The sequence below is a fragment of the Zingiber officinale genome, chromosome 5A (genome assembly GCF_018446385.1).
Source record: "Zingiber officinale cultivar Zhangliang chromosome 5A, Zo_v1.1, whole genome shotgun sequence".
Taxonomy (NCBI): Eukaryota; Viridiplantae; Streptophyta; class Magnoliopsida; order Zingiberales; family Zingiberaceae; genus Zingiber; species Zingiber officinale.
Genome location: NC_055994.1, coordinates 65992627 through 66007610, shown reverse-complemented (window position 1 = coordinate 66007610; position 14984 = coordinate 65992627). Strand labels below are relative to the sequence as shown.

General features: G+C 37.8%; 2 protein-coding genes across 5 annotated transcripts; one reads left to right on the top strand and one right to left on the bottom strand.

Moving 5' to 3' along the window:
• The first annotated feature begins 7218 nt into the window (after window positions 1-7218).
• Window positions 7219-9694, top strand: LOC121980540. Its single transcript, XM_042532621.1, has 2 exons — window positions 7219-8901; window positions 8976-9694. The coding sequence occupies exons 1-2, from the start codon at window positions 8542-8544 to the stop codon at window positions 9558-9560; spliced, it is 945 nt and encodes a 314-aa protein (XP_042388555.1). The 5' UTR covers window positions 7219-8541; the 3' UTR covers window positions 9561-9694.
• LOC121980542 (RING-H2 finger protein ATL56-like) lies at window positions 9598-13856 on the bottom strand. 4 transcript variants are annotated; one of them, XR_006111584.1, is made up of 2 exons: window positions 11560-11933; window positions 9598-10548 (listed from the first exon to the last, which is right to left on the bottom strand). XR_006111584.1 is itself a non-coding variant. In XM_042532622.1 (2 exons), exon 1 carries the CDS (start codon window positions 13740-13742, stop codon window positions 13167-13169), a length of 576 nt encoding a protein of 191 aa, XP_042388556.1. In that variant the 5' UTR covers window positions 13743-13856; the 3' UTR covers window positions 9598-10548; window positions 13154-13166. The 4 variants fall into 4 exon arrangements, 3 of the variants coding, with proteins under 3 accessions (XP_042388556.1, XP_042388557.1, XP_042388558.1); XM_042532622.1 differs by lacking the exon at window positions 11560-11933 and adding an exon at window positions 13154-13856; XM_042532623.1 differs by lacking the exon at window positions 11560-11933 and adding an exon at window positions 13154-13856 and having other exon boundaries at window positions 9598-10281.
• Window positions 13857-14984: the final 1128 nt, after the last annotated feature.

Here is a 14984-nt window from a genome sequence, read left to right as displayed (position 1 = left end):
GACTAACGGGATCAAAGTAACGATATCCTTTTTGACTAACACCGTAACCCAGAAAGACACAAAGAGCAGACCGAGAGGCTAACTTATTACGCTCTGCATGTGGACGAAGGAAAAAGCAAGTACAACCAAAAACACGCAAAGAAGAATAGATAGGAGCATACCCATATAATTTTTCAAAAGGTGACAAACCTGAATTGTGTGATGTTGGAATTCTATTAATGACATGAGCAGCAGTAAGGATTGCTTCCCCCGAAAATGCACTAGAAACACTAGCAGACAATAAAAATGAACGGGTTGTTTCAACAAGATGTCTATGTTTTCGTTCAGCCACGCCATTTTGTTCAGGAGTATCTGTACACGAGGTTTGATGAATAGTACCATCAGAAGCAAGTAAATGTGAAAATTGATTCAAAGTGTATTCACCCCCCCCCCCCCCAAATTACAACGAAAACACTTTATGACACTAGAATGTTGAGTTTTCACAAGAGCTCTAAAGTTGTTGAAAATTGTAAGATAATCAAACCCGTGTTTCATAAGATAGACCTAAGAGTAACGAGTGCAATCATCAATAAATGAAACATAATGCCTTGACCCCCCTTTTGTAGGAATAGGAGAGGGCCCCACACATCAGAATGGATAAGATCAAATGGAGCAGAAGAAAAAGAAAGACTTTTAGAAAATGGTAAGGCAGAAAATTTAGTCAGTTTACAACCACTACAATCAGAAATATCAGAATTTTTTAAAGGTCCTAATGCTCCTGTAGAGGCTAAAAACTGCAAACGAGGCGCTGAAACATGACCTAAGCGAGAGTGTCATAAATAAAAATCAGAAGATGAATGATTTAGATGAAAAGACGATAAATCCACACTCGAAGCTACAACTTCTGGTAATTTGAGTTGATCTAAAATATAAAGTCCTCCTTGCCTATGGCTTGTCCCAATTAGCCTCTGAGATTGCGAGTCCTAAACATAACAATTGGATGAAGAAAAAGAGACTAGGTATCCAGACTCACATCATTGACTAACAGAAACAAGATTTAAAGTAAGACTCAGAATATAATAAACATTAGTAAGAGATAAAGAAGATGTAACAATTGAACCAACACCTACTAATGACATAGGAGTACCATCAGCAGTCACAATAGATATAGATGAACTGGGAGAAAAAGAAACAAAAGATGACAAATTGGATGACATATGATGGGAGGCACCAGAATCCAAAATCCATAAAGATGAAGATATACCTGAAATACCAGACGACAACAAACCTATATGAGAGGAAGTTGATTTGGCAGAGTGTTGTGAAGCAAGGAACTGTTCAAACTGCTCAAACAAATATGAATCAGATTTCCATGAAGCATCTGCACAACCAGGCATGATGATAGAGCAAATAATTCTCAGAATAACCAAACTGTAAGGATATTTGTATGATTTGCAAAAAATGATATCAGGATGACCCGTGGTCACACAAAGAAATCTGAGACAGAAAAGGATGTCAAATGTAGAAATCGGCAACATAGGACGTCCGCGCAATCGATAGAAAATAGATGTCGGGCCAGAAATCAATAGCAGCAATAGGAGACGGCAGCGACAACATGAAGCAATAACAGGGGGCAGCAGAAAAAATTAGGTTAAAGAAGAAAAATCGCTCTGATACCATGTAAAAATAAGAGAAGGGAAAAACTAGCCATATTATTGAATCCAAATTAAATTGAGAAATAAAGAGTACAAGGCCTTATATAGTTAATTACAAGAAAAAATCTAAACCATAAACTGAAAAGGTAAAAGACTATATCTAAATCCTAAACTGAAAAGATAAAAGACCAAATTGCCCTCAAGGTTATAACAAATAATTCTAATAGATTATATAATCTAAATTATATAATCTAACACCTTGGTCTTGGAAAATAAGAAAAGTTTTAATAAAAACTTCCTTATTTTCTTTGCCATGGAAAGGAAAATTTAATTGATTAAAAATAATTTCCTTTTCTTAAATTAAAGTGGTCGGCCACCTCATATCTCCAAGCAAGGAAAGTTTTAATAACATAAAAATTAAAACTTTCTAATTTGCTTCCGGAAATAAAAATTTCTCTATTAAAATTTCCTTCATGGTTGGTTATAAAAGGAAACTTTTATAAATTAAAATCTCTCTATTAAAACATGTGGATGATTTCCAGAAAGGAAAGTTATCTTTAAAATTAAAATCTTCCTCTCAATCTATAAATAAGGAAAGATATCAAATCTTTTCTTAATCTTTTATAGAAACTATAATAGAAAAAATTTAATTTTAAAACTCTCTTTTAAAATCATGAACATGGTTTCATAAAAGGAAAGTTTTATCAAAAATTAAAATCTTCCTTTCAATATACAAATAAGAAAAGATATCAAATCTTTTCTTAATCTTTTGTAGAAACTATAAAAGGAAAGATTTAATTTTAAAACTCTCTTTTAAAATCATGAGGATGGTTTCATAAAAGGAAAGTTTTATCAAAAATTAAAATATTCCTTTCAATCTATAAATAAGGAAAGATTTCAAATCTTTTCTTAATCTTTTGTAGAAACTATAAAAGGAAAGATTTAATTTTAAAACTCTCTTTTAAAATCATGAGGATGGTTTCATAAAAGGAAAGTTTTATCAAAAATTAAAATCTTCCTTTTAACTACAAATAAAAAAAGATATCAAACCTTTCACTTAATCTTTTGTAGAAAGCTATAAAAGGAAAGATTTAAATTTTAAACTCTCTTTTAAAACCATGATATCCACATAAGAAAGATTTAAAAATAAAATCCTTTTAATTTAATTAGGGTCGGCCACAACAAGCTTGGGCTCCAAACTATGGCTGACCCCCTCAACTTGACTCATCCTATTTGCTTGGTCGGCTTGCGGGGGGGGGGTAGGAAGTGGGTATGCCGTGGGTATAATTCTCTATATACAAGAGGCTACGATAGAGACCGAGAGGAGGAATTGGTTTTGGTCTCCTGATGAAATTAAGCTTCCCGTGTTCGGCCCGAACATCGAATTTAATTTCATCAATAATAATTCATACCACTAAAGAATTATTATTGAACTACCGTACTAATCCCAAATTACATTTTGGGCTCCTTATTATGAGTGTGTTAGTCTCCCTGTATTTAAGATGTTGAATGCCCACTAATTAAATGAGTTACTGACAACTATCTTTAATTAATATCTTAGTCCAAGAGTAGTACCACTCAATCTTATTGTCATGTCGGACTAAGTCCACCTACAGGGTTTAACATGACAATCCTTATGAGCTCCTCTTGGGGACATTATCAACCTAGATTACTAGGACATAGTTTCCTTCTATAATCAACAACACACACTATAAGTAATATCATTTCTCAACTTATCGGACCTATTGATTTATCGAGCTAAATTTCACCCTTTGATAAGTCAAAGAAATAAATACTAAATATATGTACTTTTTATTATATTAGGATTAAGAGCACACACTTCCATAATAACTAAGGTCTTGTTCTTTTATTAAGTCAGTATAAAAAGAACTTATCTTAAATGGTCTTGCTCAATACACTCAGAGTGTACTAGTGTAATTTATAAGTCAAGATAAACTAATACATAATTACACTACGACTATTCTAATGGTTTGTTCCTTTCCATCTCAGTCGTGAGCTATTGTTTATAATTTATAAGGAATTAATAACATGATCTTCTGTGTGTGATACCACACACCATGTTATCTACAATATAAATTAATCGAACAATTACACTTAACTTATAAATGTAGATATTTGACCAGTATAATTCTTATTTCTAAGTAAATGTTTATATAAAAAGCTAGGCTTTTAGTATACATATCAACAAGTACCAGTCGATTGCTCCATAGTGGTTGAGCGAATAGAGATATTCTGTTCGCTCCCCAGTCGACTGGTGAAAGTACCAGTCGACTGGTACCCCGAGTACAATCTCACACACTCAGACCTTCACTCTTATGACTCACTTGACTCTTCGTTGCAGCCTTGATCTCTTGCCTTCAAGCCTACTTCCTTTGGCTCTTGTCCCTCGGATGTACCTAAGCCCGTGGCTCGTCCCAATGCCATCCTTTGTGTATTCCTTGAAATCACTTCCCTTGGCCCTTGTCCTTGCTGTCTCGTCCACGGCCCCTCAGATGCTCCATCCTTCACCGAACCCGAAGCCATCAATCTAAGTCATATGTATATCCTGCAATACTGCATAACTCAAATATACATATCAAATATAAGGGTGAACCTAACTTAAACCCTTTTCCCAAACATCAAAATACATAGTCGCATAGACCATTGGGATTGCTCCAACAGACTTTTCCTTAACCAACTAACTACACCAATCCGTGAGGGCAACCCTTGGTCTCTTATAGTTAGACCATCAACTCCATATTAAATTTTCGATTTTTACTGAACCTAGTAGGTAACTTTGAGAAATGATGAAATCATGTAGGTAAGTTGAAAAATGACGAAATCATGTATGATATACTGATTTTACCCCTATTACTGTTCCCAGTCGAATCATTTTTTTATCAGTCGATTTTGATCAAAATCGACTGATCAGCCGATTACAGGATCTAGAGATCTCATAATTATATGAAACCAGTTCCTATGTGTTTGTCTAATTCTTATTATTATATCCATGCCCTTAAATATCAATTTGACACAATATATTGAGAGCAATAATTTTTTTAATATGAAAAACTAATTCATGTTTAAAAAATCATTGCTCTCAATATATTGGGTCAAATTAATGTTTGAAGGTATGGATATAATCATAAGAACTAGACGAACAAAAGGAACTTGTTTCATGTTAATCAGAGATCATTTGTCCATTAAACGATTTTTCTAAAATAGATTTTTTAAAAATCCATCATGAACGATATTATTTTTAAAAAAATTAATTCATGTTCAAATGAACACTGCACTCAATATATTATGTCAAATTGATGTTTGAAGGTATTTATATAATCATGAGAACTAGACGAACACATAGAGACATAGTTTCATATTATTCCGAGGTTTCTAGGTTTATCAACCGATTTAGGCCAATTTTGGCTAAAAAGGCTGATGGACCTAGAGATCTTAGAATGATATGAAATCAATTCCTATATATTCATCTAGTTCTTCTGATTATAAAAAATGTCCTCAAATATCAATTTGACCCAATATATTGAGAGAAATGATTTTTTAAATATAAAAATATGTTCAAAAAATTATTGCTCTCAATATATCAGGTCAAATTGATGTTTGAGGGTATATTTATAATCAGGAGAACTAAAAAAATACATAGGAATTAATGTTATATCATTTTGAAGTCTCTAGGTCCATCAGCTCGTCCATCAGTCGATTTTGCCCGAATCGGCTAATGGATGGATTTTTTGAAAATCGATTCGATTGGAAAAAAATCAGTTAAATCAATTTCTGATGGTTTTTTCAAATAGTTTGGAAATTGATTTGAATGATTTTTTTCCAATCAAATTGATTTTTGAAAAAACTATTTATCAGTCAATTTTGGTCAAAATTGACTGATGGACCTAGAGACCTCGGAATGACATTAAATCAATTCCTATATGTTCGTATAATTCTCCTGATTATAAAAATGCCCTCAAACATCAATTTGACCTGATATATTGAAAGCAATGATTTTTTAAACCTGAAAATGTGGTCAAAAACTAATTCATAATAAAAAAATCATTGCTCTCAATATATTATGTCAAATTGATATTTGAGGGTATGAATATAATCAGGAAAATCAAAAGAACTCATAGGATATGGTTTCACTTCATTCTGAGCACTCTATGTCCATCAATTTAACATGTTTTCACTTCATTCCAAACACTCTATGGTTTAAAAAATCATTACTTTCAATATGTCGGGTCAAATTGATGTTTAAGACATTTTTATAATCAGGAGAACTAGACAAATACATAGGAATTGATTCCATATCATTCCGAAATCTCTAAGTCCATCAGCCAGTTTTGGACAAAATCGATTGATGGATGGATTTTTCGAAAATTGATTGAAAAATAAGTCGAATCGATTTCCAAACTGTTTGAAAAATTCATCGCAAATCGATTTGACTGATTTTTTCTAGTCAAATCAATTTTTGAAATATCCATCCATCAGCTAATTTCAATCAAAACCAACTAATGGACGGGATGATGGACCTAGAGACCTCAGAATGACATGAAATCAATTCCTATGTATTCGTCTAGTTCTGCTGATTATAAAAATGCCCTCAAACATCAATTTGACCCAATACATTGAGGGCAATGATTTTTTGAACATAAATTAATTTTTTGAACGTATTTTCATGTTCAAAAAATCATTACTCTCAATATATGGAGTGAAATTGATATTTGAGGTCATTTTTATAATCAGGAGAACTAGATAAACACATAGAAATTGATTTCATGTCATTCTGAGGTCTCTACATCAATCAGTCATTTTCGACCAAAATTGGTCAAAATTAACTGATGAACATAGAGACCTCAGAATAATATGAAACTAGGTGTCTATATATTTGTCTAGTTCTCCTGACTATATAAATGTCCTCAAACATCAATTTGACACAATATATTGAGTGCAGCGTTCGTTTGAACACAAATTATTTTTTTTTAAAATAATATTGTTCAATGATGGATTTTTAAAAAATCTATTTTGGAAAAAATCATTTGATGGACAAACGATCTCTTATTTACATGAAATCAATTCTTATGATTATATTCATGCTCTCAAATATCAATTTGAACCAATATATTGAGAACAATAATTTTTTAAATATGAATTAATTTTTTATGTTAAAAAAATCATTACTCTCAATATATTGGGTTAAATTAATATTTGATGGCATGAATATAATCATAAGAACTAGATGAACACATGAAAACTGATTTCATATAATTTTGAAATCTTTAGGTCTTGAAATTGGTTGATCAATTAATTTTGAACGAAATTAGCTGATGAAAAAAAAATGATTCAACTGGACAAAGTTATCTACTGTTTTAGTAAAAAGTCGTTAAATTTTTTACCATAAGTATTTGGTTATTTATGATACTTTGGACTTTCCACCCGTAAGTATGCCCCCTTCCACTTCAACATTAATTGTTACTCACTCTGCTGATCGGCAGAGAACAATCATATCACACATTTTGCACATCAACTCTCGATAAACCAAGGAATCAAGCAAACACTTGAAAGTTCAAATTTGCAGCTCCTCCAAAAACCCTAAGACACGGACAAGAACATGCAAGAGGTCACGCACGCACCGGTATGCAGGCCCTTATCAAAGAACAGAGACACACTGTTGCAGGCAGCCTCCTCGCTACTTGATTACATGTTTCAGATTCGAGAATTTATGGTCAGTGCGAAGATGGAGGAATGATGGCGATGATGTTGGTGATTAGTGGAAGCAACTAGCTGCACGACTATGAGATAAGATGCTAAAGTGAAGTGTGATGGATCTATCTGTACTTATCCATGGAAATCTGAATGACTCGAAAAGAAGGGAATTGATAATGTAAATCTTTACCAGTTGGCAAATGAGCATATTTCCATCGACGTGCATGTAGTAGTCAAGTTACTATCGCACGGGCGGTGGCCGCCGTCGCTTTCCCAGCCCAACAATCAGGACTAGATTCGCTCAGATCCACCTCGCAAATCCCCAGTGCGGCGCGGCCCTGTCGGTCCTCTGTCTGCAAACGCGACTACACCCACCAAACCAACCACTCCTGGTCCAATGGCTACAGCCACCGCAATGAGAATGAAGCGCCGCCCCGCTCCGCCAGTCATTAATCGCCGCCCAGCGAACTCGATCCCGCAGGCGAGGAAGCTCGAGCAGGGAGACTCGTACGTACGAGGTGCAGAAGACCGAAAAAATGAATCTTGTCGAGGAGGACCAGCAGTGGTCGAAGATTGACAACGAAGTAAGAGAGAACAGAGGGGCTCACTGCGTTTAAAGGAATCACCAACCAACCAACCAACCAGCCAGCCAGCCAGCAACTACTTGAGTCCCTTTTAAGTCTCCAGGAAGATCGAAGAGAGGAAATTGGGAATGGGATTGAAAAGTGAGGAGAGGAAAGGCAGAAGAGTGACGACAAAACACAGCACTTGATTCAGGAGGGCCCTCCTCCTTTCCACCTTGACTCTGGTCCCCTGTTCGATTAAAGCAAGGAATTCGATGGTACCCAGTCAAACGATGGAATGGCAACTCCCACACTGGCAGATGCAGCAATTCGGTTCTTGGGAAAGCAATGGGGGTTTTCGATGTCCATCGGAGCGAGCTAACTCTTCTTTAGAGGGAGGGACGAGGAGAACTCATGAGCAGAGCTTGCTGGTTTTGCTCCTCTTTCTGCTACCACTAAACAATATGAATCATGGAAGATTCCCAATCATCCTTCTCCCTCCACGGCAGACAGCCATGATTGCGTCCCTCTCCTCCTCTTAAAGTTCAGGGAATTGAGCTCCTTCCACTCTCCACACTCGCTCCACCGCCGCACTCCCCTGTTTTTTTTTTCTTTCTTTTTTTGTCTCCGCCATGAGGCCTGCTTCCAGCGCCGTCGATGGGTTCTTCTCCCACCTCACTAACGGCCTCGATGAGCTGGACCAGTCGCTGGCGTCGGACGACTTCATGTCTCTTCACTTCCTGCAGCACACCGCCACGCTCCTCCGATCGATCCACTCGCAGCTCACCGGCGTCGTCCAGAAGCTCCACCTCCCCGTCGGCGGAAAGTGGCTCGATGAGTACATGGACGAAAGCTCCCGACTTTGGGACCTTTGCCACGTCATCAAGCTCGGCGTCTCCGGCGTGGAGAGCTACTGCTCCGCAGGCTCTGACGTCGTCTCCTCGATTGATCGATGGCGACGTGCCGACCCCAATCCCCATCTCGCGCGCCAGGTCTGTTAAACGACCCATTTGCTCTGTCTTTAGCTCAAAGATGCGATATTTTTACTAGCCTCTGCTACGCGAAGGTGATGCGCTCGGTGGCAATATGCCGGCGAGAGGCGATGGGATTGGAGGAGGAGAACCGAGTGCTTGTGGAGACGAGGATCCCGCCGGCATCGCTCAGGTTTGATGATCGCGTGCCGATGGAATCCAGGTACAACGGGTTCAATGGCTTCCGGCGAGTGCTCTACGCGCTGCGAAACGCCAGTTCACTGCTGCTAATGATCCTGCTATGGGGATCGGTCTCCTGCTCGCCGGAGTTGGCCGTCATGAAGAACTCGACGTTCTTCAGCTCAGAGTTTGCCGCCTCGATGGTCAGGCTGCAGCAGCGGATGGTGGAGAAGATGGAAGGACTAGCCGATCGGCCAGGGATCTTGATGTACGAGTTCCAGCAGGCGCAGGCGGCGGCCGACGAGCTACTAGAGGAGTTGGAGAGAGCAGGGTGCGAGCTGGACTTCGCTGGAGGAGCTTTCAAGGAGAAGGCGGAGAGCCTGAAGGGCTGGCTCGCGATGCTGCGATGTGGAACTGAAAATCTCGTAGGTCAAATGGATGATTTCTTTGACGAGATAGTGGAAGGAAGGAAGAAACTGTTGGACATCTGTAGTCACTGATAATTCATCAAGCTTCAAGGATCAAAACATGGCAAAGAAAACAAGTTGCACTATCACTTATCGATCGAAATGTGTTACAAAAATTTCATGTAATTGTTCATTTTGTTTGGCTAAACCTTCAGAAGTTCAACAAATCTCTGCTACCATGCGCAAGGGAGTATTTGTTCTGTGCAACGAGACAAACTTACAGAAAATATAAAAAGTCGAAAGTAACAAAGCAAAAGAGAGGAACCTTTTAGTTGCTTCTCTTTCCTCCAAGGCTCTTCTGCTTTTTTAGCTTCTCTTATACTTTCCTTCTTTCTTGCCATCATTAATGATTGCACTGTAGCAGAAACACGGGAGGGGATTGGCCGTAGATTCTTTACTTGAGTGCAAAATTTGGTGGTGAAAAAGATACCGAGACACGAAACTATGATGGCAGAAACAGCAGCCTGAGAATCTGTTGTCTTCCAGCAGCACTTGAATCCTCCTCATCATTTCAATACAAAACTTACTTTAATCATAAGAAAACACCACTATGTTTGTCTTGCCACCAAATTTAATCAAGCAAATTAATCAATGGCAATCAACACACCAGTAAAATAAGTGTTAACAAACCTCTAGACGTCAATTTCAAAAGAAGCAAGTGGGAAGCGTAAGGAAGAAAACCTGGGAGTGAAAAGCTTGCAGGTGGGACTGGGAGCTAGTGGACTTTGAACAAGCATGACAATCTTCCACTAAACTATTAAGCATGATGATGCCACAATGATTAGTGATCAGGTAAACAAATAGCAAATTTCAGTCTGATGAAATAAAGATGCTGAGGAGATTATGTCAACACTATTGGGCAGTGAATTAACAGCAAATGAAACTTCCAATCATGAGAGGATTTCTACTCTTCAGACTTCAGTGGAATACTTGACGGATGCCCTTGTTCTCTTTTGATTAGGGAATTTTCAGCTGTAACAGTTAAAACTATCTACATTGGGGCAATTGCTAGAGACGTGTTCTGCAATGACAAAAACAAGGGGAAATCATGTGGCAAAAGGGGAAATCAGTACTTGGGTGAGCAAGCCAAATGGTGCATGTTTATCTTTATTTAACTATGAAATTTCAGGAAATATCTGAACATACATAAAAAAGACAAACACGAATAGATCTGCATATGCGATAATACAACATTGCAGATGATATCAACGAAAAAATAAATGCAATTCGATTCTCGCTTTTTAAATTATATTTGTATCTCCTTCTAAACTGGGGTAACAAGTTTTTAAAATTTAATCTGCGCCTTGACTTGGGTTTGTATATCAACTTTCTGATTGAGATAACAGATTTTTCAAAATTTTAATCCACCCCTTGACTTTCAGAGATTGTTTACCTCAGCCTTTACGTGGAGAGGGAAAGGAAAGGGGCATTTAGCCTTCCCCCCTTAATTACTTGAAAAGAGTCTTGGAGTAGGAAGAGCTTTATAATGCTTGCACCTAAAGTGGCCAAAAGCAGGCTGATGGAGCAAAAGACGGATATAGATGCCCAAATTATACCAAAGGGATGATAATGGTCAAGTTTGGAAAGCATTGTCAAGGTTGTCTTCTAGTGCCCAAAGGTGAGGTTGAGCTTGCGGATGACCTCCCAGTGCACCAAAGGGAGCATCATGGTCAAGCTTGGATGTCAAGGTCGCCTTCTTATTTTTCCTTCTCTTCCTTTTAAGATCTACTACTTCTTGCCTCCCTATAGGCTTGCGTTGTACTCATGATGCAAATGAGCGACTTTAAGGTGATATGTCCACCTTGAATGCCTGGCCTGCAGTTAGGATCACATTACTAGATTGCAACAGAGATATCATTTGGCAAACTCTTAACTCTACATGCTCCCACTAAACCAAGATTCAAACTCTTGCCAGCTCAGATTCATATGCCACTATGGCATCAACACTCCACCTAGAGTGATTCCAAAAGGAGAAACAACTGGTTTACTTTAAGAGAAAGAGGGATAGGAATAAATGAAATGACGAGATTACCATTGTAGTCTTTGTTGATGATCATGCACTGCCCATTCGTCGTTCCACTATGCCTCCCTCACCGTGCCTCACCAACATTGGAATTGTCTTACCCCCGTCACATTGGTTGACTACGCCATCGATCTCAACCACATGATCACTGACATCAGCTGCATCACTTGCCAAATTTAGCTGCATCACTTGCCACATTTAGCCACATCGCCCAACAAATTTGGCCCCATTGCTAGCCAAATCGTAGCCACAATCATTGGTCAACTTCAGCTACAATGATTAACTTGACCGCCTGATCTTACCACATCACTCCACCTTCCATGAGCAAAGAGGAGATCTCATCATCTCTTAACAAGAAGCCACATACTTCCACTCAATTTCCGAGATCACTCCTATGTGATTTCTGCATAAGTAAATAGAATAGAGCTTGGAACTACCTCAAAACCATCACCGTTACACAAAAAGGAATTCTTTCCACGCGGGTTGAAAGATCCTTAGAGAGAGAAAAACTACAAGAATAGATAAAAAATCAATATTTATATACAAGATTTTGCACTGGGGCCAATGTTCAGGGGTCAACCTTTATTTCTTTGATAGTTCATATAGCATAATATAAAGCGTAGACGTAAGGCTCCATACCTTGACAGTTATATTCTAAGCTTGTTTATGCAGCAATAATAATAATACATACCCAAATATTTGATATCTTCAATATGAATAGTATTCTACCATGACCTCTGTAATATTATATCACCAATAATATCTAAATTAATCGATTTTAATGATATTAAATGAAAATTGATTTAGTTTCCTTTTATTAATTATGACTTCAACTAACAAACTTTATTAGCCACATAAGTATCCATAATATCTTAATTTTGTACTTTACCATTTAAAAATTGGTGTTCTACTAATTGCTCTGTTGTATTTTTTGTTTCCAGTTAATCAAGGTTAGATTTCTTAAACATGAAAGCTACCCTGAGACCGATGAATTTAGTTTCTAACAGCTATGATAAAGGCCTAATTACCTGCATAATAAGGACATTAACGACTAGTACAGTTTCAGCTCGGGCATTAACTAATAAATCTCGGCTGAAAGTCAGACATCAGTTCCAGTAACAAAGGGGTATATGTAAAATTCATTAAAACAAGTGAAGCTTTCAATAACCTTGAATAGCTACTGCACATGAAATCAAGCAAAAAGTCTAATCACCAAATTTCACAAACGAATAAGTGAAAGATAACCATCGCAGTGTTTGTAAAACGACATATTTACGAACAGGAAACGCCTGTCACCTCAAAATCAGCTAATATCTCTTTAACACGCAACAGAAATTGGATGAGAATGTAAGTCCAACTATTTCATAGAGAATGATAAGTGGCGTTCACTCCTTTTTCAGTCATCGTTAACTGTTCTTGACAAATAGACAAATTAGTGTTTCCACCATATCGCTAATTCTATCAAAAAGTGAATTTTGGGGATCAAGTAACGGGGTAATGCTCCAGGATAGAAGTGAATTAGCCAAGCAGCCAGCTAAAGAAAAATGGCACAGCTTTTTGTACAAGGAACACAGAACCCTATCAAAGAAACGAAAAAACTTACAGAAATCCACATATCAAACCAACCCCAGCGGCCGACCAACTGGGGGTTCCGCGGCCACAGCACCAACGCAAGCACGACAGATCGGGCAACTCGGTGACCTCACCAGCCATCGGTCGACGCAGGAGACATGGAAGACGTGGCCGCAAGGTGGGAGCGCTCGGCACCTCTCCCCCATCCTGACCCCTTCCATACACACTGCGCACTCAGGCGGTGGCCACTGCGAGCACGCGGACCGGACGACGTACTCGAACCAGGGAAGATCCTTCATCTGTGCATCCGAGAGGCCGGGTCGCGCATCCCTGGGTATTCGGTCGGTCGCCGCAGGTCCAACGCTGCGACGGCGACTGCGGAAGGCGCGGCCGACGACGCAGAGGTGGAGAAGGAAGACGGCAGCTACTCCGGCGAAAATAAAGAAGAGCACGAGGGCGACGGCCATGACGAAGGTCTGGAGGAAGAAGGAGAGCACCCGTGCCCCGCCCCCGGGCTTCGCCGCCTCAGCTGCCGAGGCGGCATCGGTTACCGGTCGGGCAGCCTCATCAACGTAAATTTCTGCGGCAAGGAGAGAGCGGCGGTGATCGATCTGGGCCATGGATAGGGTTTGGCGTGGGTCGCGGTGGTAGAAGAGAAGGCAGACGACCACGAGCGGATTGCCGCCACCGAGTTATAAAGAAGTCGACGGAAAAATCGAAACCGTTGGCTTTCTAAAATTCAACGGCTGGATGATGTTTTCCGTCGTGGAGGATTAGCTGAGGATATACAGATAGCATATTCGATCTTTGCCTCGCTCTCCCGCGTCAACTAGTCTGTGTGCAAAGTTAATGGAATCTGAAAGACAAGGACACTTGTCGCTAACTGGTTGGATAAGTAATTAATTGATAAACTGGCATAAAGTTGAAATAAAAGTGTATTTTTTAAAAAATATTATTATTTTTAAATTTTGGTGTTTGATTGTAAAAAAAAATTATTTTATCTAATTGGTTCATCCAATTCAAGGTAAATTCGATTCTACCTGTACCGGCACTGTCCTCACCTCTCACATGCAACTGGGTGGGACCCACCTGCATGTCTGTGGGGTCCATCTCTTTTGTGAGAGGTGAGGGCAGTGCCCTTAAAGGTAGGATCGAATTAATCGTTCCAAGTTCGAATGCAAGTTACACTGGTGCATATATATATATATATATATATATATATATATATATATATATATATATATATATATATATATATATATAATCTTAAATAATTCAGGATGTTCAGTTCTACAATAATCAATAATATATATGTAAATAAATTACGAAGGATAATTTATCTTAATACATTGACCTTTTATATGAAAAAAAATTAAAATATTTTATACCTATTAAAAAGTAATAAAAATTCTATTAAAATAAACACATATAAATAATAACTGTGCCATAAGACTGAGAAGGTTATGTCCTTGATAGGGTATAAGAGTCAACACAAACATCATGCAATTCAACAAATAAATAACAGGCTTGAGTTTTTTTTTTTTTTTCTAGTAGTAAATTCTCAACATTAAAAATTAGATTAATATTTAAATAAGCATGTAAATTAACAACATATGCATTAATAATATTTCTTTATAATTTGAAAAGGGCAAACAAGGCTACATAATGCTTTTTGGAGGAGTTTTTAGATATGGCTAAAAAAAATGAATCCGATCCAATTAAATCTGAGTCAATCTGAAAATCAAATTTGAATTGGATATTTTGGATTTGAATCATGTTTAGTAGGTTTTAAGATTAAATAATTTTATTTTAAAAATTAAGATATTTTAATATCGATGTTAATATGATAATGATGAAATATT